General features: G+C 39.4%; 2 protein-coding genes across 2 annotated transcripts; both read right to left on the reverse strand.

The window, feature by feature from the left end:
• Window positions 1-763: 763 nt before the first annotated feature.
• LOC119478647 (bile salt-activated lipase-like) lies at window positions 764-7266 on the reverse strand. The gene is made up of 11 exons (XM_037753527.1): window positions 7176-7266; window positions 6542-6689; window positions 5662-5781; window positions 5383-5580; window positions 4304-4434; window positions 4094-4201; window positions 3886-4000; window positions 2661-2847; window positions 2343-2543; window positions 1166-1375; window positions 764-1046 (listed from the first exon to the last, which is right to left on the reverse strand). The coding sequence occupies exons 1-11, from the start codon at window positions 7245-7247 to the stop codon at window positions 857-859; spliced, it is 1680 nt and encodes a 559-aa protein (XP_037609455.1). The 5' UTR covers window positions 7248-7266; the 3' UTR covers window positions 764-856.
• A 1560-nt stretch (window positions 7267-8826) lies between these two features.
• Window positions 8827-16055, reverse strand: gtf3c5 (general transcription factor IIIC, polypeptide 5). Its single transcript, XM_037753529.1, has 11 exons — window positions 15692-16055; window positions 14437-14635; window positions 14026-14227; window positions 13747-13930; window positions 12150-12254; window positions 11671-11785; window positions 10624-10704; window positions 10415-10503; window positions 9936-10018; window positions 9364-9503; window positions 8827-9142 (listed from the first exon to the last, which is right to left on the reverse strand). Exons 1-11 carry the CDS (start codon window positions 15899-15901, stop codon window positions 8949-8951), a joined length of 1602 nt encoding a protein of 533 aa, XP_037609457.1. The 5' UTR covers window positions 15902-16055; the 3' UTR covers window positions 8827-8948.
• Window positions 16056-25779: the final 9724 nt, after the last annotated feature.

Consider the following 25779-nt stretch of genomic DNA (forward strand, 5'->3'; position numbering starts at 1 on the left):
ACCATAAATCAGTTGCATTATTTTTGTATGAAAAATTTCAAAAACATAATTTGTTGTTAAGAAAAGCCATTACTAAAAGGATGTTTTCTTACAAGTTTCAAATTTGGAGCGTTATTTAACCTCCTTTGCAACAAGCTAGAATGACATGGTTGGTACCAATGGATTCCTTAGATTTGTATAGTTTCATATGATACCAGTATCACGTATACTTGGTTATTTGTCTTGTGTTAATATAACACAGCCTCTCTTTTGTTTCTTTGTGTCCACGTCATAACAGCAATAACAACCTCTAAAAGCCTTGTTTGGAGCTATTTTGTGTCCTGATTCAAGAAAATAATGGATTTGATGAAGACAGCTCTTAGATATCTTCCTCTCGGCCTTTACTTGTCTTATTTTCCTGTATTATGGCACCCTAATCGTGCACTGACACTGTATTTAATAGGCTAAGCACATTTCCTTAAACAACATCAGCTTCATATGTGACCTTGCTTAAACTAGGATATCTTACGAAAATGGCAGTGTAGTCTGAATATCAATAAAATATATCAGTATCATCCCGTTTTTTATTGTGTGTTTTGATGTTGTTTATTGTGTATTACGAAGTTAACACACTAAAATATTAGTTAGCAGTAGCTAACTGTTCTCATCCAAAAACCAAACAAAGATTCCACACATGCAAAGTGAATTTGCAGTAGACATAATTGTAAATTTAAAATGTTTAAAGAGGCCAACACATATATAATATAAAACCAAGGACATGTCATTTATATTTGTCATCAATTTATTTTTTCATGAATCAATGCTGATTTGATTCTTCAGGTCAATAAACAGTAGGTCCATGCAGGTGCACATGTCTTTATTCTAAGATGTCTATGGGAAGGCTCAGGTTGGGTAGGACGCTGGCCCAGAAATGCACGTAACGCATTCTCAGCTTCTGTCCCACATAGCTCTTGTTCATCTTAGAATTGATCTCCAGGAACTGGTGTCCAGTGCTGGTGAATTTCGGCCAGGTAGTGGGCACTTTCAGATCTCCTTTGTTGGGGTCCCTGTGGATATAACCAGAGAAAAGGGCAACTGAATTTGAGACAGTTTTCTATTTCAGTGTCTGATTCAGGTTTGTTTGATGTCTGTGATGCTCATATGTCTTGTGTCTGCAGAATTATACCCAGTTTTGGCAAAGTTGGTCCAATAGGCAATCATGTAGCCAGAGACGTCACGGTGGCGAGGCCAGTACGCCAGCGGTGTGGTGAAAGGCTTTCCGAACATGTACTGCAGGTCATCAGCGTGGTCGGCTCCCATCCAGCTGGGGTAGGGCCTTCCGATGCCGCCCATACGGTTGGGCTGAGAGAAGATGTAGGAGTAGGTACGGCCAGTTCTGTGGTGAGACAAGGAAAGAAAGGGGATGTGACTATACCTTTTTTTTTATCTTCTTTTGTTTTCTTTCTGTTTTTCTTTAACTGTGTTTTTTGGTTTGGGTGAGGGTTGGGTGGGAGGGGGTTTTGGGGGGAAAATATCAAAATATGGAGGGCAATCAATACATTTGTGCTTCATTTGTATCTGTACACCTGATGTTACTTTAACGAAAAAAAGAAAGAAAGAAAGAAAGGAAGAAAGAAAGAAAAAGCATAACGCACTAAAAGCTGAATTCTTCTGCAGGTAATCACAGTCTGTTTAAAATGACAGATGTCTAATAGTGCAAATTGTTTTATGCCTTGCACCTCACCATACAGATGCAACTTTTTGGAGAGTGCCATAAGAATAATTATTGCCCTATTTGCTTTGTAAATTAAAAGCAAATTTATTAATCCAAACATAAAAAAAACAATTTAAAGTAATAATTTGTACTTAAATGATGCAATCAAATATTTGTAATAAAATTATCATTAAATTTTAAATTATATTTTATTAAATGATTAAGAAAATAAAGTTAAAATTATTTTTTAAAATGTTTTTTTTGTAAAAGTTAACACGATAATAACTCGTTAATGCAAATTTGTTTTAACGCCACAAATTTCTTTTACGCATTAACAAGATCTTTTTGACGTTGTAGCAGGCTCCGTTTTAGCAAGCATATTTGCCCTCTCCCATGTTGATAAGAATATTAAATACTTGACAAATCTCCCTTTAAGGTACATTTTGAACTGATAAAAAAATGTGCGATTAACTTGCAATTAACGCCATTAACTATGGACAATCAATGCCATTTTTCCACTCCTAAGCAACTTTAAAGCCTCATTAAAGGGATTTTTCTAGCTTAGTTAAAGGAAAGTTACCCTCTGGTTTAGCTTTGGGCTTATAAATAAACTGACAGCAACATCTGTATAGCAAGATCTTATTCTCACGTTGCGTTGGCAGCATGAAGGTAGAGGGCAGCCTGAGTGGGAACCAGGAAGATGTAGTCTGTTCCGATCTCAACAATGGTTTTTTTGATGGTCGCCTGGCTGGGGGTGCTGCCCCAGGTTGAGGTGTATGTGGAGTAGGCGTGGTCCAAACCAGCCTTGCCCGTCTGTGTGTACGCAGCCAGGAGCCTCTTCACAACCTCGCTGCAATCAGGAAAAATCAGGTCTGATAAAACACCATAGCACCACAGTTCCAACTGGGTAGATCCCTTTGCAGAATTGTCAATGTTTCACACTGTTGGTCAAATGGCTTAAACTCACATGGGGGTGTTCAACAGGGGGGCGTTGATTGAAGGAACATCTAAACCAGTGAAGAGGTGTCCGTCCATGTCGTTGATTCCAGCGATGTAGTCGATGCCAGCCGCATTGTGGAACAAGTTGTAAGGCTCATCCGGCAGGAAATCACCGTCGATCACAGGAGCCAGGGCCAGGTTTCTTACAACGGGGCCTGACAGAGGAAAATACAATGAGATACTTACCATATGCAGTACTAACTGCATACACAACTGGCATTCTAATTCGCTAGATCTGCTTCATATACGTACATAAAACTAAACTGTTAATATGAAAGGAATTGCAGCACCAATCAATCTCTCAAAATTGCTAGTTTGAATAAAGCATATTAGTGCCATTAAAAGCCACTACAGTATGGGTAGCATTTGAAATTTGACACTGTGGCAGCAATGTCCAGCGATGTGCGCAGCAGAATTTACATGCATGTTGGTGAGTCAGCCACTGGGTGTTAAAGTACAACTTTTAGAAGACATTAAGTCAACAGTGTGAGGCCACTGGCTGTTTGAGGTCAGCTTGGTGTGTTAGGGCAACATTCATTAGATGAATTTCCATCCAAATTTATTGCAAATTTTAAACAAATTTCCAGAAAATCAGCAAAAGAAAATGCTATGTGCGTTTCCATCCACTACTGTTATGCGAACATTAGGAATTGGCCACATCCAGGTAGACTTGACTTGACTATGACTTGCCCCAACTGCATGTGATTATCATAAAGTGGGCATATCTGTAAAGGGGAGACTCGTGGGTACCCATAAAACCCATTTTCATTCACATATCTGGAGGTCAGAGGTCAAGGGACCCCTTTGAAAATGGCAATGCCAGTTTTTCCTCGCCAAAATTTTGTGCAAGTTTGGAGCGTTATTTAGCCTCCTTCGCAACAAGCTAGTATGACATGGTTGGTACCAATGGATTCCTTAGTTTTACAACCTAAAAATCACACGTTACATTATTGTGTTAAAGAAAATAGTGGCATTAAAATGAATTTGTGTTAACGCATTATTATTGCATTAACTTTGACAGCCTTAGAATAAATATATAGTGCTGCAATTTCTCCAGTGGGGTGCCATTAAACCATTGCAGAAGAAGGGGGCACAATGAGATGACTTTTTCATGTCTCCATTGCTCTGGTAGAAAGGCACCACAATGTCTAAAATGAAAATGTAAACTCGGCTGTGTGGAGTGCAGTGCTTACTATCGGGTGAACTGGCTATACTGAGAGAGCCAGCCATCGTAAGGAGCTTAGGGTCAGTCATCTTCAAACAGGCAACCATAGTATGATCGGTGGGGCAGTTGACCTTCAGAGCAATCTGGGGAGAGGTTTCAAATTATGATTCCACTTCCAAAAAAGTGCTAAAAGTTCCACATAAGAAATAAAACATGTCAGAGAAGCTGTTGCGTACATTCTCAGCGAACTTGCGGGGGTTCTTGTTGATAGCCCATGGGCAAAGGGCAGTACCGCTCTGGGAGATGGCTCTCCTGATCATCCCTTTGTTGTGAGGAGTGATAGTCTGTGGGCAGTTATGATAGATATTTTATTTTTTAAATTAAGTTAGATTCATATTTACAAATTGTGAATTTTATTTGATTTCATATCTAGAAAAGCCTCTCACCTGGAAGCTGACACTAGCTGCACCTGCAGATTCTCCAAAGAGAGTGATGTTGTCAGGGTCTCCTCCAAACGAGCGGATGTTCCTGTGCACCCAGGCGATGGCGGCCTGCTGGTCCCACAGACCGTAGTTTCCTGTCGTGTATCAAACTGTTCACTCAATCAAGGCATTACTAGTTTAATTGTACAATTTATAAAAATTGGCGGGCTGGACAACATCTTCTAGACCAGAGATTCTCAAACTGGGGTCCGGGGACCTCCAGGGGTCCATGGCACTCTGACATGGGTTCCATGAAAAGTTTTCAGATTCATTCATTTAAATTATCAGGATTATCAGGAGTTCAACGAATAATATTTTCATTTTTAAATCTACAGCATAATCAACCCAGTCGCCAGGAAAAAATTGTTGGAATTGTACGTTTCTACAAAACACAGATATGTTGAATGTCAACGTTTTTGCATTCGGTCAGAGCAAGTAATGTAGTATATCGGGCAACCGTTAATGAAAGTTACGTAGTATAATAACGAGTATAACAAGCAAGAAAGTCTACAAAGGGCGGTAGTGTTGTTTTACGCAACGTTTTTTTAAGCAACGTTTTTTTAAGCAACGTTTTTTTTAAGCAACGCTGTTTTAAGCAACATTATTACGCTTGTTACGTAACGTTACGTAAGAAAGGCTAATGACGGTTGTTGTTAATTTACAGTAGATACGTTGTTATGGTTGTTACATTACGTTTTGATGTTAAGTTACGTTATTTTAACACAAACCGTGATATTTTTAACCAAGTAGTTTCGTTGCCAACATTTTTTCTGGCGACTGAGTTGGTATACGTAATAGTTCATAGATTACGTTCTATTCTAACAAATCTATAACTCTTAGAATCTGCAGATATGTTTAATACATTTCTCTTGTGTTGTTCTTTCACATAATTAAGGCTATAGATGAGTAAAAAAAATAGGCTATTTCAAATTATTCCAAGGGACATACATGAGGGGGTCCCCGGTATATTCTCTATCTTGCAAAGGGTCCTTTTAGACTTTGTACAGTTCTGTCACTGTTGAGAAATCTAAACTGGCACCTACCAGGTAAGTCAGATTCTCCAGTGCTCAAGAAGCCCAGAGTGCCCACACGGTATCCCAGTGTCACCACAATAACATTTCCTCTGTCTGCAATCTCCTGCCCTTTGTACAGATAGTTGTCCAGGAAGTTAGCACCAGACGAGCCTCCAACGATGAAGGCTCCCCCGTAGATCCAGACCATGGTTGGCAAATTACTGGACACTAGAAGATAGAGAAAACGAGAGCCAGTTGTAGTGTAGATCTAATATGGATGCCACTCTGTGGGCTTCTCTCAGTCTTTACCTGTGCGGCCGTGAGGAACCCAGACGTTGAGGTAAAGACAGTCCTCGCTGCCTCTGCTATCGGTCATGATGAGGTTCACCTGAAGGCATCTCGGCCTGTACTCTGTGGTCTTCAGAATACCTGACGAGAGACACGCACAGTGTAAGAGCAGGGTAAAGCTTTTGAAAATTACCAGAATAAATGATTTATGTTTTCATGACACATTTCAAAATTTGATCAATCAATTCAATAAAAGAGGAGTGGCAGAATTGGCAGGAGTTAAAGCAGCAGTAGGTAGAAATGGAGCAAATATGATTAAAACAAGTTATTTTTATAAAACGGTCACTATATCCTGACAGTGAGACAGATAATCTGAAAAAAATCATGTTCCTCTGTGTCCTCCGGTGTCCTCAGGTGCTCCTAATGGCATCTGCGAGATTTCACAGACCAGAGGAAAACGACCAATCAGAGTCGAGCTGGAGCCTTGTCGTCTCTGAGCAGCTGTCAATCACTCCGATTCTCATTTTACAGCTAAAAAGTACACTACAAGATGTTTCTGAAAACATTTTACTCAAGAAATAGGCATTACAGTAACAGAATATTGTTTCATATTTGATCAGCCCTGCCTAGTTTGATCATTTGATTGGAGTTTGCGAGGGATTGACAGCTGCCTCTGTTGAATGAACAGCCAAAAGGAACGCACTCTCTCTGAAATATGACCTGTGATTGGCCAAAGTCTCCTGTCACGGGCTAGATTTTTTCTAAAGCCTGAAAACAGAGCCATGAGGAGGTGCAGAAGGCTATGATTGCTAAAAGATACATATCTATGTGGTGTAAATTATAGGTATTATAGGTCTAGATGTGAAATCCAGTAGGTGAGAAGTTCAGTCAGTGTACCCACCGTCCCAGCCTGGGTGACGCGTTGGTTTCTCAAACCTTCCAGGGACGTCAGCGAAGGGAATCCCCTTGAAGATGTCCATGTGATGGCGGAAGCCAAGACGAATGTTCTCGCCCTGCACCATACCTCCCTCTGTGTACACCACTCCGAGCTACAGAAATTAAAGCACAAAGGTTTGTCTTTTACATGGAACTTTACAAAATGAAATGTGGCATGCTGCATTCAAATTTGTATTCTCGGTTACCTTTTGGCATGTTTTGGAAAAATGAAAATGTTTGATTCAATAAGTCATGTAACGCAGCACATTTAAAGAATGCTTAATTACAAATAAATGTATAAGAAATACGGTGTGACACAAATATAGCAATACAACATATCTATCAGAGATTGATGGTTGAAAAATGAACAAATAATCATACTTTCTTAAAGGGGAACTACGGCCATTTTCAAAAATCATACGTGTTATTCCTATGGTCTAAAACCGTCAAAATATATTAGTAAACATGAACAACTATCTCCCAAATCCAAAAACTAGAGTGATAAAAGTCAAACTTGTGATGTCATAGGGTATAATATATAAAATATATATATACTGTATATGAATACACTAGTAGAATAACATTTTTGTGACACTTACGGAGGTCGCAGAGACCACCTCAAGAAACGCGGCAACAGCTACCAAAATCCCCAGCTTCGCCATCGTGTGCATACTTTGACAACCGGGTTTATCGTTGGCCAGACTTTTATAGAGGAGACCCCTCCCCTAAACAACACCTGACCAGTGTGCAGTCTGTGGGCCTGCCTTTCCCACTGTTACATAACACGTCAATACTTTACATGGGTTACCTGGATTTTTCCACTGGGTTTTGGATAATAGCTGGAAAAAAACTGTGGCAAACAAACGTTTATGATACTTTGACGTTTTGTTCTTTAAGATAATCTCCACAAACGAACACCACTTTTATGATTTTTGAAGTGTGAATGCAATCGCCAGAAGTAAAAAGCTAACGTTAGGCTATAAACGCATGAGCGTGAGTATACACAACGAAGCTGTATAAGCGGACGAGTTGGCGTGATGACGTTTAGTAGTCTCATTTAGCCACTTGTTAGCAACCACCTTTTTTAAGACACGTAAAGGTTTCAAAATTCACAAGTGGGATATTTACTAATGTATCGTAGAACAAAACGTTAAAATCTTTTCAGCTTGTGTTAACCACAAACCTTATTTCAGCCTTCTAACCAAAAGAAAACCTTAAAAAAATGCACAGACTTCCAGACAAGGGCATTCTTGTCTCATGCTACGATGTTCCCATTTGACTCTATTGAAAATTTCCTCTCAACCTCGGTCAAGAAGTAGATTAGACTCCTGGCATAATTTTTGAGTCAACATTGAATATTTAAATGTGAGTTCCTGTGTTGGGTTTTGATTTGGCTTTAAGATAGTTTTGATATATTTAGTGGGGGATTTTTAAGATAATTGCTGTGTAAAAAAAAAAAAAAAAACACTACGCAGAAACGTCTTCGCCTTCATGGAAAAGGTTTGTTGTGACTAATATTTGAGTTGTGATTTTGAGTTTCCAGGTTTTTTCCAGTTGTTTATCAGGAAGGCAACCTCTGCTGAGTTGACACAGCTGTCCAACTGGACTCAAAGTCACACTGCTGTCCAAAAGTTAATCCTTGTTTCATGTGTGGTTGCAAAGCTGGACTCTAATTACTTCATCATAGATTACAATGACAAGAGTTTTAGTAAATTAAAGTGGACATTAGCATCTCTCAAAAAATCTACTATGGCCAGTGAGTATATAACTGTATATATAATTATGCTCAATAACCTACACACCAGCATCTTCATGTTTTTTTAAAAGCACCTGTATGTGGACATATACATTTAACATATTTATAAGTATAAGTATGTATACATACAATATATCCAGCCAGGGGCCACAAACCACCAGAAAGACACAATACAGCTTAGCTAATATAAGTAGTAATTTGTAGCATTTTTAATCAACTATCCTGTATGGTTGTTTTTTTTCTCATGCTCATTGCAGTCTTTCTTCGAATAATAATTTCCTATTACCGTTAAATAAAGGATAGACAGTATGTACAGGATGTGACCGCTGCACAGCATTTCTAAGGTTTTTGCCTTGATTTTGTTGTGTATCTCTTGTATCATGATTTTGAGATTAAAAAACAACAACTGCATATTGACTAGTATCCCCTGACATAATTCAGTGTACTGTATTAACCAAAAGCATAATTACAAAGATGATGTTGTTACACAAACTGCTAGAAATACTTCCATGTTTATTTACATTTTACTAAAATAATTCAAACATATCACCTTTTACAGAAACAAGTAATGTGAAAATATTCAAGATTAATGTCATGAAAACGGTTGTGATTTGGGTTAGATGTAATCCAGAATTTCTGTCTCCATCTCGTTTTCACTGCCCTCCGACGGCTGAAACTCATCGTCCTCATCTTCGTCTTCGTCATCCTTGTTCTCGCCGTCCTGCACCTCTTCCTCTGCGTCCGCATCTCTCCCTGGGAATTTTGAAGATAGGGCTATGCGTCTGCGTCTCTTGGGGAATTCTGGCAATGCTGAGGGAGAGAAATAACATCAGTCATCGTCATGATCAAAAAACACATTATTAAAAGCTGGCTGCTGAAACGCCCCTCCGCACTTTTGGCCACGTTGCGTCTACGGTAAGAGGAAAGTGCTTTTTCAGCATAATGGTTAGTCGTTAATGTTTGATCACACATGTTCATGAAGTGCCCCTGAATGAGGACAGCCATTCTTCATGACGGATATTTTCCCTTACATGGTTTCTGGACTCGGATGACCTTCTTGATCATGGCTGATATCATGTCCCTTAGCTTGTCTGTTGTTCCAAGAACACACCAGCCGTCTCGCTCGTCACACACCTGTTCGTCGCCCGTTTGCCCTATCTCCTGTTTGATACTGGGGACACACAAATATCTTCATTACACCCACACAGTGGTGGACACGAAGTACAATTTACTTGTTTTTTACTTGAGTATTTTCTTTATACTTCTGCTCCACTACTTTTCTGGGGCAAATATTGCATTTTTTTTTTTTACTTCACTAAATTTTTTTGATAACTTTAGTTACTTTCCAGGTTTTTATTAATAATACAAAATATAATCAACAAATAAATAATGATGCATTATTATAGGTTTAGATATGATTTCATTGTTCATGAATGTGCGTCTCGAGATAACTTCTGTTATCATTTGACGCTACATAAAAATAAATTGAATTGAATTGAATTGAATGCTTGATCTTTACTTGTGAGTATTTTCACTGTGGTATTACTACTTTTACTTAAAAGGTGCTCTATACTATATTCAGAACATTAATATAGTAGCGTACCTTTCCACATCCAAATCACAGAGCTGGTAAAACATCTGTCTGTGAGGAGGCAGCATGCCCTTTCTGAAAATGTAGGAGGACTCCTGCGGAGATGAAGCCGAGGTCAGTTGGTATCGCAGCAGATGTCATACAGATTTCGTCTAATGAAAGTTTTCCATGACTATGATAGGGAAGCCTTTCAATTTTGTATTATATATAATTTTTTACTCATTTGAGCCTCATTTTAGACCTCCTCACAAAAGATAAGACAACCCTTATTATCTTTCAACATATTAACCTTTAGGCTTATGCACATCTAACTTGGATAAATAAAAAACACAAAATGTGAAATTATCATTTGAATAAATACAGACAAAATCTAAACATGAAATCAGTTCTGCCATTAAGCAAGAGGACCTTGAAACTGGCAGGTTAGCAGCACCATGCTCCAGTAATGGTGTCACGTAACTACAGTAGGTTGATACTGAACTTTCACTGACCTTCAGCTGGTAAGAGATTGGGACCAGATCTCGACTGGTGCTTGGACCCTCCTGAGCTGGAAGTTCCATCACACTAGCTACCTGGGGACCTGGAGAGAAAAAAGAAACAGCACTTTTTCCAACATGTTGTCAGTTTACCTTGGTGTGTGTATGTTGGATGGAGAAGACTCTGTATGTAGTGACAGCAAAAAATACATTGACGGACTCACCTGCTTTGTTGAAGGTGATAGGCAGACTGTAGTTAAGGGCACTCCTCTTGGCTTTAACTGGCATGTCAGATAATGAATACCCTAAAAGTGGGAAGAAAGAGGAACCAACAGTCAGTGTCAAGAAGACAGGTCTTGGTGGAGGGCTGGAAGGATGGTGTACAATATCACTGAATTGGCACAGCGCTTCATTTTTCTTAACCTTTGATGTAAAAAATGGAAAACCCATAATAACTCTAAACAAAACTCAGTAAAAAAGAAATATTAGGGCTGTCAATCGATTAAAATATTTAATCACGATTGATCACATGATTGTCCATAGTTAATCATGATGAATTAATCGTCCATTTTTATATGTTCAAAATGTACCTTAAAGGGAGATTTGTCAAGTATTTAATACTCTTATCAACATGGGAGTGGGCAAATATGCTTGCCTTATGCAAATGTGTGTATATATTTATTATTGAAAATCAATTAACAACACAAAACAATGACAAATATTGTCCAGAAACCCTCACAGGTACTGCATTTAGCATAAAAAATATGCTCAAATCATAACATGGCAAACTGCAGCCCAACAGGCAACAACAGCTGTCAGTGTGTCAGTGTGCTGACTTGACTATGACTTGCCCCAAACTGCATGTGATTATCATAAAGTGGTCTGTAAAGGGGAAACTCGTGGGTGCCCATTGAACCCATTTTCATTCATATATCATGAGGTCAGATGTCAAGGAACCCCTTTGAAAATGGTCATGCCAGTTTTTCCTCGCCAAAATGTAGCATAAATTTGGAGTGTAATTTAACCTCCTTCCCTCAAACTAGTATGACATGTTTGGTACCAATGGATTCCTTAGGTTTTTTAGTTTCCTATGATACCAGTATCTTCACTCTAGCTTTAAAATAGAGCCCGCTACAACCTAAAAATTGCAAGTGGCGTTAATGCATTAAAGAAATGATTTGCATTAACATGTTATTATCACGTTAACTTTGACAGCCCTACTTTGAATAAAACCTCCTTAAAAATACACAGTCACTGCCTCAGGTTCTTACCGTGCTTGGTACTACAGCGGATCCTGAAGTCCAGTATCTGGTAGTTTTTGGAGTCTGTGGTCTTTCGGGGATCATAGCCCAGCCTCACCCACAGACTCCTCCATGGTCCTGTCACCTACAAAAGCAAATCTGATGTTTAACTTACATTTGGGCAGAAAAAATAAAATATTTTTTGTACATTTCTTTGGTGATTTACATAGGACTTTATTATTTCACTAAAGCAGAAAACAGCCTCTATGAATCACTATATAAATGTACAGAGTGTACACAATGAAATGAACACTTTTACAATAAAATACAAATAAAGTAGAATAGCTTTGCAACAAACACTGCCTTTGTTAAACTTACAGTATTGAATTTTTTAAGACTTTTACTGAATAACACCACAGTCTAAACAAAATTATGTAATACTATAAGTTTCCTATACACACACACACACACACACACACACACACAAACACTGTGTCAGCTCGGCTCACCATGTAGTAGGCGAAGACGGGCAGCAGCAGCTTCAGTTTATCAGGGTGGATGTTGATGTTGGCCTTGACCGCGTTCCGTGACCAGATGGGCCGGCTCTCAAACATCTAGGAGCAAAACGTTTGGTTGGAGATAAGTCATTCCAGGATATAATATTACGTAATAAAATCATTTTCCGACTTCAACCAGATGCCATTCCTGGAATAAAAACTGTTGTTTATGATGGTTTGGTTATACTGGTGAATAGATTTAAATACAGTCACAGACGTTATTCCTACTAATACTTTCACACTATTCCACTGATTTACAATGCGCCAAAAACACAGCAATGCACAAGCAAAAGCAGGGAAGAAAAAACATGAATGTAAACAATGCAGGTTTCAGCATTTACAAAATGGTTTATGAGGAAGGAAATTAATTCAACACATTTGTTAGGCCACATAATGCGTTTTGGTGAATAACACTGAAAGTAAACCGAAACGTTGTTTACAAGAAAAACTCATCAGGGCTCCTTTATGCCACAGTAGGTAATGAAGACAATGATTATTTACCTCGGTGGGACTTTTCACACGCTATTTCCTATCATAAAAGGCTAAATTCTTCAAAACAAAAGTAAATTAGTACGCACACCAAGAGAAGAAATAGAAAAATAAAGAAAAATAAATAAAACAGAGGGGAAGGGGGGGGGAATATTAGGGCTTCAACTAATGATTGCCTTGTTTATTGTTTAATACATCATTTTTTTTCTATAAAATATCAGAATGTCATTAAATTGCGACCCAGTCCAAAACCAAACGATATTTAATTTACAATGATATGAAACAAAAAAAAGGAAGCAAATCATAACAATGCATACTCAACCAGCTGGAACCAAAACACTGGCTCTAGAGAGAGACTTTCATGTTTTAACGTTATGTGAAGGCCACCGTAGTTCTCCGACAGGCTTGTGAATCTGCGGTAACGTGAGCCGAAGAGTGTAAAACCGTTGTACCGCCAGACGCCGCCTGACTTCCATTGCTCCTAAAGTAGAGTTATTATGGTAAGGATGACCTCTGAGCAAGGCGTACAGCGTTACCACGGTTTTGCACTCTGCGGCTCACGTTACCACAGTCTTGGAAAGGGAGGACTGAGCAGAGGGGTACTCAGTTGGTTGCAATCTGCAACCACACCACTAGATGCCGCCAAATCATACACACTATACCTTTAAGAGATGACTTAAAAGATTAATAAATTCTAAAAATAGTAATGGTCAGCCTAGGCTTTTTTTCTGTGTGAATTATTTTGTTTTTACTTTATTTTAATATTTTACTTTTGCAGTTTGTCACTGTCAAATGTGCCCTACTCAACTACAGAGACAGAATTAATTTCTATCTAATGAGCCCTGAATTAGATTTAGTCAGGAGAAGCCTTTATATGGCCAATCTCTGGAGTAAGTTATGGTCCCTCCTGCCTTAATAAAGGACTTAACTTACATCAGAGTGCCTCGGAGGGCTTATATCTTCTCTAGATTATTCTTTACATTACACTGGTGACCTTGGCAATCAGAGGGTGTGTTGTGCGTTCAGTAACCAGCAACCATGATTATAGCAGCGCACATACCTTTTTCAATTGTTCTTCCACCTGCTTGTCGCTCTCCTTCACGCAGACTCGTGCCCAGTTGGCCTTGGCTGCCTCGAGGCACTCGGTGGGCGCAATGGGATCACTGAAGCTGAGGAAAATGGCGTTGTGGGGCCGGCGAGCTCGATTCAAACCAATAAAGTTGCTCTTGCTGATGGGCGCCTGGCTGTAAACAGAAAGGAGGGGAAATATTGTGAATATATTCCTGATAAGCTAGCAGGAGTTGTGAGGTTGCCCAAGTACATTATGTTACTCCCTTACGGTGAGTTTTGATAGATGTCAGGCCGGTAATAATAATCCACAGGACAGTCGAGGCGCGAGAAGCTGGCCGGGGGGAGAAAGTAGGGCATTGGCTGCTCGAAGAACTCTTGATTCTCTGATTTGCGGAGGATGATTTTGTCGTACAAAGAAACGTCTTTTCCACCTTCTTTATGCATAGCTAGGAACTGAAAGTCTGCCATCCCTGCAAAAAAACAAACACGTGTTCAGAACAACCAACCTCATCTATTAATTACTGTATGATAAAGACTGCACAATCGATTCGTTTTTATTGAAAAAGACAAATAATATGACAAATATAAAATATTATACAATTCAAAACATCACTCAGTGTTTGACGGTAGTGAAAAGGAAAGAAAAGATTTCATACACTATGATGACAATAAATTGAACCTTGGAATTTGTAAGTTGTTCCTATGACTCCCAGTATATCCATGTGGATCTCAGCGTCCTTGGGGTCCTTTTTCCGCACCCGTCGCCGCACTCTGAGGACGAGGTTGCTCGATGGGAAGCGGTTTCCACACAGAGAGTGGCAGAAAGGGTCCTGAGGTCGGTAACGCAGCTCCAGACGCCTGTTTGGGTTAGCGAAGGTCTGTGGGATTCACAGGGAATGCAGACAGTATGTGTGTAATTATTTTCTGTTTATCAGCAGACATGGAAAAAAAGCATATCAATTATTCTTTTCCTGTAAATGTATTAAATAAATTACCAGCTATTGGGAAATAGCGGAATATAATTATTAAATAATGTTTATGATTAAGTAATTTTCGATAAATGTTGAGGTAAATATTGGGGTAATTTGGCAGAAAAAGAAATTTCAAATAGGTTACTTGCCAATTATCACCTAAGTACCATAAAATGTGTGGATCTGTAAAATGAAGTGTTACTGTTTATTTATATTATAATAAATGCTATTGAAAATAAAAACCTTAATTTTTGTTGTAAAACCATTGTGATGTCCGACGTCTTTCCAAAGGAGGAAATACTTCCAATTTAGCAAAGCACCTCAAAGACAGACATCCAGACAATATTGCTTGTTTTAAATACTTGAAGGCTACATGCCACTGTTCTTTTTTGCAATGTTAATGGATGTTTATTTTTATTTATTACTTAAAGGCTACATTACATGCCTGTTTTTTTTTATGTTTAAATGTTTTAATAAAAGGAGTGCGTGTTGAATTACATGGGATTTATTGGGTTTTTTTTTACCGTGGTATCGAATTGGTATTGAGAATCGTGTAAATTCACTGGTATTGGTATCAACTACTAGATTTCTGGTACCGTGACAAATATACAATATTTAGACCATTACACGGTTTTAAAAACGTAAAATATTTCTAAATGTGTTCCAATTTATTTCCTGGTTGCAGTGTATGTAAATAACATCAGCTGACAGGAAGTAAACATGGACCCAAACTGTTGCCTAGCAACGCAATTCCACTGCTTCAAATGCACTAAAAACGGAGCGTTTCAGACAGAGGGTAAATACAGGTATATTCAAGCAGACAGTATGAGGAAAATAGTGTTTTTTGAACATTAAAACATGTACAAATGTTCTAATAGGAACAAGAAAAGACAATTAAGAACCTGAAAATGAGGATAATAAGGGACCTTTAAAACTGTTTTGTCCCAGTTCTGGTGTCCTTACTTTGGTCACTCCCTTTTCACCCCCGAGAGTCTCCAGCATCTTGTCCTCGCTGGTGACCACTCCAGGATACTCCACACACACCAGCTTGTTGTCGTGCAGCTCCACGCTGGACGAGCTGCCGGGTACGTCCACATCTTCACTCCGACAGGAGAGACTCAGCTCCTTCAGGGTGAAGTTCAGCTTCAACTCCTTAGAATGCGAGTCCGCCATTCTGGCTCTTTTAACGTGTGATATTAACGCTGGAATACAGCCGTTAAAACCAGAAACTGCATGTCAGAAGACCCGCGCAATACACACTCACTGCGGTTACAGCGGCAAAGCAGCAGGAAGTGGAAGTGTGTGTGTTAAGTGCAAAATAACGCCGGGCGGAAACACGAGCCTACTCATATATAGTTCCGGACTCTGGGTTCCCTTTTTTTATTCCTCTCGATATCAACAAGACGTGGAACTAACCACTCAAGTAAAAACAAAAAAATATGAAATAAGATTAATTCACCTTCAAATTTATAAATCACTGATATTTTTTCTTGCCTTTATCTTACCTCTTAAAGTAAAAAAAAAAAAAAAATCTGAAAAAAAAAAATAATGAAATGCATAAAATACGTATCTAAATGCAGAGTTTTAAAGGTCCCATATTATGCTCATTTTCAGGTTCTTACTTGCATTTTGTGTTTCTACTAGAACATGTTTACATGCTGTAATGTTAAAAAAAACTTAATTTTTTTCTCATAATGTCAACCTGAATATGCCTGTATTCACCCTCTGTCTGAAACGCTCCGTTTTAGCGCATTTTGGCAGAATTGCAACGGAATCGCAACGGAATTGCAACAGAATTGCTTTGCTAGGAAACAGTTTGGGTCCATGTGTACCTCCTGTCAGCTGATGACATTCACATACACTGCAACCAGAAATAAACTGGGACACATTTAGAATGTTTGCGTTTAAAATTGCGTCAAGGGTCAAAATATTGTATATTCATGACATCACGAATGGGCAGAAATCCTGACAGCTTGTTTCAAATGCAGAGTTTTTGAATACGTGCTGTGTGTATTTCCCTGTGGATTGAATGTTTCGATACTTTCAGTATTTAAATAGGATTTAAGTCTGCTTTATAATAAAAAAACATGAAAATCTCACTTTTTTATAATATGGGACCTTTAACTCAGTGACATACAAATAGGGTTAGAATCATCTTTAAGATTATATTAGAAATCTGTCCCTTTTTCTTCTAAATTGTTTTTTCTTTTCTTGATGTAGGCTATTTCCTCAATATTACATATTGTTTTTACATCATGCAAATAACATCTCATCACTCTTGTAAGTTCTCTATGTCCCCTATGGCTTCCATTGTATGATCTTCTATTTGCAATTTCTTAAAAAATATATATAGCTGTCATAATGAACTTTGGCCACAGGGTGGCGGTGTAAAACCAAACAAAATGCAGTCGATGGAGGACATTCTCTGGCAGTGGGACTATCATCATGCCTCCATCAAAATTAAAACAACTCAAGAAAGTGAATCTTCTTGAATGCTCTGAGTCTATGTGAAAGATCTGTTTATGTGTTATTATTTTATATTGAGGGTTGGGTATTTGAACAGCCACTTAATAGTGTCTTTGTATTGTCAGAAGGAGACATATGTCATGGATATCCGTGTTGTCAGATGGACCTCTGTAAAGAGGATTTGTGTGCTGTCCCTCCCAGAAACTGTCAACAGACTGTCATCCCCTCAGAGAAGAAGGAAGACTTCGAAGAAACAGCCGTGTTTACCAAGTTATTTAAGATGCTGTTATATAGGTGATTAGAGTCTGATGTGTCACAGTGTTTATTTAGATTCTAGTTTGTCTTCTTCTCTCATGCCTTTAAGGCAGTACAAGGCTTAACATTGGCCCGTAGCCATCTCATATTCGCTTTTTAAAATCACCTTCAATTCAACAGTTGGACATTTTGGTGATATATGTTTATAATTATGCCCTGTCAGATGTTGCTGTGTGGAAAATATGCAGTTGAAAGTGAAAAATGACTGACAAGTCTGCTGGAATGGTGCATTCATGTGCAGTAGGGATTGGGAAAATAACTTCCCTGATTGGAGAGCAGCTTGAGAATATGATGCTGTTTATGGTTGACTCTAATGTGCCGGATCAGCCTGTAGGTTGTACGAGTTTAAGTGAAAAACATGCCTTCCAACATCTACAAAGTTGTCTATTTCACATTGCATCTTATTTATTTCACAATGTGGAGATAAAAAAACACCAGTGACTGCATGCAAAGGCTCAAACGTTCTATCACAGTGCGGAACCAGTTTTGAGCGCTACATGTAACTCTGAGCAAAATCCATGTGTGCTCCGTGTAAAGTAAATAAGACAGCTTTGGAGTTCCCTTGAAAAAGTATTTTATTTTTTGGTTTGTTTGTGAAAGGACTATGCTAACAGTTTCCCCCTGCTTCCAGTCTTTGGGCTAAGCTAGGCTATAAGCAGTTCCTGGATCAATCTCTGTAACATGATACGCAGAGATTAAACATATGATTTTCTCATCTGACTCTGGGTTTTTGAAGAAGAAGGAAGAAGGCACACCTGTCTCACAGCAGACATTTCATAGCAGCAAAGGAACGGGTGTAATCAATAATGATAACGATGGCTCTCTAAATGACACATGGCTCACTGGGATAACTGAATAGAAAGGAGCCATCGTTGACGTTGTTAGTAACACCTGTGCTTTGATGCTATGGCAAGTTAAAAAGACTACAAAAAACTACAACACTGGACAACATCAGACCAGATTTGTCAGGTTCTCTCCACCTTTGAAGGAATACTGTTTACTCTGAAGAATAGATTTGAGGATATTGGGAAACTTTGGACCCCTTTCATTAGTTTTCTGAGAAAAGTCCATACCATAGACAGTTCAGAAAGGAGACGTTGTTCTGGGAGTCAGTTTCCTGTATCAGTGAGTTTCACCACAGCCCCGCCCCTTCAGGAGACTAGCAGCATGTCCTGAGTCTCCAATGGGAGAAGTGAGCATGAACACAGATTATGACTGATTCTTTCACCTCATAGTCACTAATACAAATATTGGACCCATTTTCACGAGCCACATATCCTCCAAACTTTCTGACACTAAAATGAAATTTTTCAGACACAATCAAGAGAAATCTTTGATTCGATAATGCCCGAGCAAACTCATTTTTGTAATGCTAAACAAAGAGCGTATATTGCCAAGCAGTGAAAGTAAATTGTTCATTCCATTGCTACATCAACGCCCAGCAGCAAAGCTACGCTTCCGCCATTTTGGACTGAAAGCGACTACCGGACGCCAGTAGAACGTCCGCTTAAAAAGTGCCGTACAATTCTATTCTATTGTCATATTCTACCAAAATGGCCTGTGTTGAACAATACAATACATATTCAAGATTCAAGATTCAAGATTCAAGATGTTTATTGTCACGCCGGTTGTACAGGTACAAACGTGTGAAATACTTTTTGCTGGGAAGCTCCATTAAAATAATAAGTTATATTACATTTACATTACAATTATAAAAGGAAATACTTTGTACAAGGGCATATTAAGAACATATACAGGCATATTAAGAACATATATTAAGAATATATACAGTATATACAGTATAAGATATATTTTTGTGTAAGAATGTGTCGAATGAATTATCGATTTCAAAGTCTGATGGCATGGGGGAAAAAACTTCCTCAGTCTGCTGGTGTGAGTCCTGGGGGTCCTGTATCTTCTACCAGAGGGCAGGAGGGAGAACAGGCTGATGTGGGGGTGTGTCGTGTCCTTAATGACCCTCAGGGACTTCCTGAGGCACCTCTGGGTGTACAGCTCCTGCAGGCTGGGCAGCTCGCACCCGGTGATGTGTTGGGCCGAGCGCACCACCCTTTCCAGCGCCTTACGGCCCACGTTGGTGCAGCTGCCGTACCAGGTGGTGAAGCAGCCTGTCAGGAGGCTCTTTATGGTGCCCCGGTAGAAGTCCCTGAGGATTTGATATTTATTATTATTATTTGATATAATAAGCATTTTCAGTCCAAAATGGCGCCAGAGGCTGTTGTCAAGAAAAAAAAAAACAGAGTTTCGTCTCTTTGCTTCTACACTCTTTAATGCAAAATATGTCTGTGAGCTGTGTAAATATCTAATGTTAGCAAAATAAAATAAAAATACTTTATACAAATATAACCCAATCTGCGTTCATCCATCCACACGACGGGCAAACACGCCCACTTAGGAGACAGGAAGAGTATGCCATTCAAAACCATTGGCGTAGCTTGAAATGCGTGATCTTTGTTAAAGAGAATCTTTGTCCATACCAATTCTCATGATAACACATACTGTATGCTGCTCTTGAAGGTTTATTATGCTCTACTGGACCGGCTTCCATTTATGGAAAATTGAAGCAACTTTGCGAACACTATCAGAGCCTCCATAAAAACATAAATGGTGACGTCCTGCCTGACCTATCATAATGCTTAGTGGGAGGGATATGAGGAGGAGGGGACAGAAGGCTCTGACTGACAATCTGTTGTGTGCTGTGGTGAAGTAAGGATTTTGACGCTCTTTCTCTTTCTATCTTTCTTTTCTCCCGGAGCCCTCGTCCATTGAATATTGGTCTAGCTCTTGGTGCTATCTCAGTTGAGGGCCTGTCCGCTCCTCCCTGCAGCTCTGCTGGCATGTTCCAGCCGTTACAGTGTGGGGAGGCCATGATAAGGTTATCGTACAGTCTCCACCGCTCAGCTCACCCTGAAAGAGCCTGCTGCCCTCAGATTTCACCCCCCGCGTCCCACTCACTCTGACTTCTCACTCAGTATATCCCTTCTGTCCTGTCATCCCTTCTCTCAGCTTCTGCACCTCCAACCTCCGGACCTTTCTTTATTTACAGTATGGCCATTTTGAACGTGTGATGTAGACGTTAGGCCACACCTACGAGGTCTAGTCACTTTCTCTAGGCAAAACAAAATATTATCAGTATGGCTGCCCCCTTTTAGTCGACTAATCGGTCGTTTGGGTCTTAGCCGACTAAAATTTCTTGAGTCAGTTAGTCATTTTTAATGCTTTTTTCATACTGAATGACTTCACTAAAAGTTAAAGATTTCAGCTTTACGTTACCGCGCAAACAAAATTAACAAATCCAAAATAATAAATTATTATTTATTGTATCAAGTTGTCTATTTTTACCATTGTTTGCTTTTATCAGAATTTTTTTGACAAGGTCACATTAGGGACAGAGTGAAGAGGATGGCATGTGGTTCCTTGGATACCACTCACCCTCTCACCACATGGCTTGCAGCCAAGAGCGCGAGGTACCCAGGACGCCCCAGCCAGTATCAGCGCTCACCACTGCTGATGCACTTTTTTGAACCGTCAGGCAGGCGTGTTGATAAATTAATCTTTTGCAACAAATGCAAATGCATTTTGCGAGGCATGAATGTAAATATGGCCTTTACTGCGTGGAGAGTTGACAAAGAGTCCAAAGGTCATTAAACAGCATAATTAAAACTTTAAAGTGATTTCTGAGACTCCCATTTGTAACCACATCAAGGGATGTTCATGAACATTTTCTAAGTTGGCAAGTTTTTTTTTCTGTGTCCTGCATTGGAGTGTTTGGGCTCTTTTTATCATGATAACAGACTGGTTGTAACTTGAAGGCACATAGATGATTAAATCCCATGAAAAGTAACCACAGGAAATATTGGTCTTTTTTTCCTCATCACTCTTGTATGACACTTAGTAGGTGTGGTCTTCTGTGCACGTCATCGCCACACTTATCTATGGGATTGCAGGAGGTGCTGGACCACCACACAGTACAATAAAATAGTATCTCACCCCCACACTGTGTGACAGCAGCGGATGTGATCATACAGCATCTTCCTGTGGCCAGTCATGCAGAGGAAATCTGCTGACAGTTTATTTCCCTATTTGGATTATTCTGTCTGTTTTAAAAACAGCGCGATGGATCACTGGCATGTCGTTCAACACTGACTTTACAAAGACACAATTCTATGGCTTCCTTGTGGTTATAATTCTGGCTTCAGGGCCTACCTTTCATTGATACCTTTTGTTTTGTTTTGTTTTTTGCTTCTTTTTTTTATTAATAAAATGTGTATGCATGTTCTGGTTCTTCAACAGCAAAACTTTTCAAGCTTCTCTCTTTTGATTAAATCTAGAGTTGGTCATCTTCTTCAAAAACATTTGTGTTATATTTGTTGAAATTCTCTTTACATCCCGACAGCAATCAATAAATCAAATGCTTTGAAAAGAAGCAAATCTGGTATCTGTGGCTGTCGCAGGATTGTAATAAACCCGTCCAATCATTTCATTCGCGCCCAATGAAATGATTGGATGGATCTCCTCTTACCAGGATACAGTTTAAAATCTAGCACACTCTTGCTAGTTTCATAAGATTGTTAACACTAGCTTTAACAGACGTTCCAAGTCCTTGCATTTGGTTTCTATTTTAATATACAGTATGTATTGTTGTTTGTGTTGTATGCTTTTTTTCCAATAAAGATTATCTTTTGATCTAAAGAATCACTTTTGACATGTGTCAATGTCCACAACAGTCTTTTTAAAAAATATATATTTAGTTATGTTTGGGAAACAGTCGACCTGGTAAGGTTTAGGCAACAAAATTGCTTACTGGCTCACAATTACGTTAGATACGAATTGGGCTATATATAAATTACAGTGCATCACTTTTCGTATAGCTACAAACGGTGTATGTAAACAGCCTGCAAGGTTTGTGTTTTCAGTAGTTGAAATAAACGCTAAGGAACATAAAAGACAAATCATTTGAATCCTAAACTGCTGAAACAGTTGACATGGAATCAGATTAGATGTATAAACTAAGAACAAATCTGGGTCCTACAACTGTAAAAGTGATTTTTTTTGGGAAGGGAATGTATGTCCAAAACAGATGAAGATACAAGTTGTGACAAAAGGTTTATTTAGTGGCGGATACAACAGTAAATAATGACTCACACTTCCGTGGCAGTTCCTTGATCTCACGGAGAGAGCGGCCCTTCTTGGGGATCTCCCGCTTTGTCTTCCATGAATGTGTCATTGAAGCCTCAGGCTATCCTTCCATCCTGCAGCATTTCACACAGTACTGGCCGGGGTTCATTTGCATAGAGCAAATTTGCAAGACAAATTTTAGCTGTGTGCTCTATCTGTTAATCAGGTATGTGTGTGTTTGTGTGTGTGTGTGTGTGTGTGTCTGTGAGAGAGAGCATTTGGATCGGGATGTGCTGGTTTTGAGGCACAACGCTGATGTTTGAGTCTTGGTTTTTTTTAATTTGTTGGTTGGTCTTTGCTGGATGGAACAGATTTGATAGATCAGTGTGGTTGTCAATAATGAGTCTGTTTCTGGTATCACATTGTGCTGTTGCTCTACTGTTCAGGCAGCAACTTGCAGACCTGTTACAATGCAAACAATACTTATATAAATATTTTCAATGCACCTTTTCATGCAGCTTCTGAAAAACAACTCTGAGACTGTTCTCAGGTGGAGCTCAGGGAGAACTCAGTTCGAAAAACCATAAAGTAAATTTGCAACTTCCAGGATACCACAACGCCTCAGGCAGCACACATGCAAATGATAACCACACAAGCAGCTCCAGCACACACAGTTCTCATCTGCTATTTTCTGTTAAAAAAAAATCAAAATTACTCCACGTAAATCTTATCACACCCATACACCTGTGAAGGAATGTTACAGGTGCATGCAGACTTTAATGCTTTCTATAATTTTCTCCCGTTTTTCCCCTGGCCACCTGCGCACCACCGCCACTCCCCTTTCAGGACCCATGTCCTGTTTGTTAAGTCCCACCCAAGATGTTCCTCTTTTCTGTTGGTTACCTGTGCAGGATTTTGATTTGCTCTGTCTCCTCTTAACCAGGATGCAGCGGCGGCGGGTGCAGCAGCAGGTCTAACTGCAGTGGATCGCAACGGACCACCGTTGCCCTGGTAATATCAACACATTTTGCATAAAGACCTCAGATTTGTTTGCCAGACCGTAAGCCCTCACGTCTCCACTGTTCCCTGTGTAGACACTGATTTCTGCAGCAGTGACTCCCCGTGGCACAAAAAAGGTGAATACACTTTCGGTGAAATTATGATCCCATCTTTAAATTCTATCAATCAATCAAATCAATCAATAGCACATTTCATACAAAGGTAAAGTCAATGTGCTTTACAGTAAAACATAGAAAACATATTAAACAAATGAGATAGAAAACACACATATAAAATACTCCACTTACATAAAATGGCCTTTCAGCCAACCATACAACACACACACATACATAAAATGCTGTTTTTATAACCCCTGTCCTATTCCTACTGCACTCACACATGGACAACAACACACACAGTCGTGTTTCCATCACTTTAGAGGACATTGCATTGACTTACATTCATTTCCTGGAGACTTACCCTAACCCAACCATAACTGCTACTTGCCTAATCCTAATCCTAACCTTAAAGGTTCTCTACACAATATCCAGAGCATTGACATAACAGCAAACAACTATTTGCTGTATAAACATATAGTGGAGTAATTTCTACTTGCAGTGCTTTTTGTTGCATGTTTGTGCATGTGAGCGTGCCTTACTGGCGAACTGCTCTGCACTGCACTCTTACGGATATTACAGCTGATAACGCCGTCCCCACCGACAGCGTTGTTGCAGAAGTGTAGCGCCCACCCTCCGGTTCCCCCTCAGGTTAACACTGTTAGCTCTTTTAGCATTGTTGCCATTGCTTTCACTGTTAGTGCTGTAAGCACTATTACTGTAGCAGCTAACAGCTCAATGCTCCCAATCTTGCATTTAGCACCTTTAAGATAAACCTAACCTTAAACCAAGTCTTCACCCTAAAATGTAATGATTTACGTTATGGGGACTTACAAGGCGAGTCCCCACAATGTGACTGTGTAAACAGACTTATGTCCCCACAATGTGAGTAAAACACACCCACACACACTACCAAAAGCCTGAGAGAAAAGCAATGTTTTAAGACTGCTTTGTAAAAGAAGATACAGTGGCAGCAGATCTCAGGTCATAAGGCAGTTTGTTCCAGAGAACGGCACAATAGTGACCAAATGCACCTCCGCCTGATTTAGTTTTAGCTCTAGGTACATTCAGGGGACACATGCTTGATGATAGGAGGGATCTGATTGGGCAATAGCCAGTGAGCAGGTCAGGAATATATTTAGGAAACCAGAAGCAGTCAGTTAGTACTCTATATGTATCAAAGAAGTTTTTACATCCCATTTAGGATCCATTCAGCTAAAGAAACGGGTTGCGATCATTATGTTACATCAGCAGTTGGCGTAATTTATCTATAGAAAAACAACCATTTGTACAACTACTGGCAACACTTCATCCAGTTTGTGTCAGATTTAAAAGACACAGGTGATGATCTGATTTGCCTCGAGCAGCTTAATGTTCCTAACAGGTTTGGTGTTTGAGGAAGGTGGTGTGTCTTCGTTAGAGCCGACACTTGTTTGTTGAAGTTAATCCAACAGGCTGGCTGGGTGTGGTAACGGTTGACTAAGTAATCAATCCCTTTTCCACAGCCTCTTATTAATCCCTGTATCCCATTCGACTCAATGCACTGTAAAGGCCAAGCAGCTACACTACATGTATGCGAGGGTGTGTGGCCAAAGTTCATTATGGTCTATTTGACAGTGTGCAATTGTGATTTTTTTTTTACTGAGATTATAGAGTTGATTTCGCCTCCTCAAGTAATAACAAGGAAGGTGCTGAGCATCAAACAGAATGAAATATCTCACTTAATAACGGCTGCTAACATTTCCTTCGACTGCTGTCGATTCTCAGGAATGAATAGCTCTCCGGCCCTCGGATTTGCATGGTGTTCCAGGTGTGTTATTTGAATGCAGCATTACTCCATTACACACTATCTCGGGTCCCGTAAGAGATTTTCACCTGAGGCCACAGTGACATAGTTATTCTACATCCTGCTCCAACAGGAGAGTGACTGAGAAAAACACACAGAAAGAGATGAACAGGGAGTAAAAGCGTGTTTGCTCATCGTGTCATCTTAGACAAACAGTCTGCATGTATTTTGCC

This window comes from Sebastes umbrosus, chromosome 19 (genome assembly GCF_015220745.1).
Source record: "Sebastes umbrosus isolate fSebUmb1 chromosome 19, fSebUmb1.pri, whole genome shotgun sequence".
NCBI lineage: Eukaryota > Metazoa > Chordata > Actinopteri > Perciformes > Sebastidae > Sebastes > Sebastes umbrosus.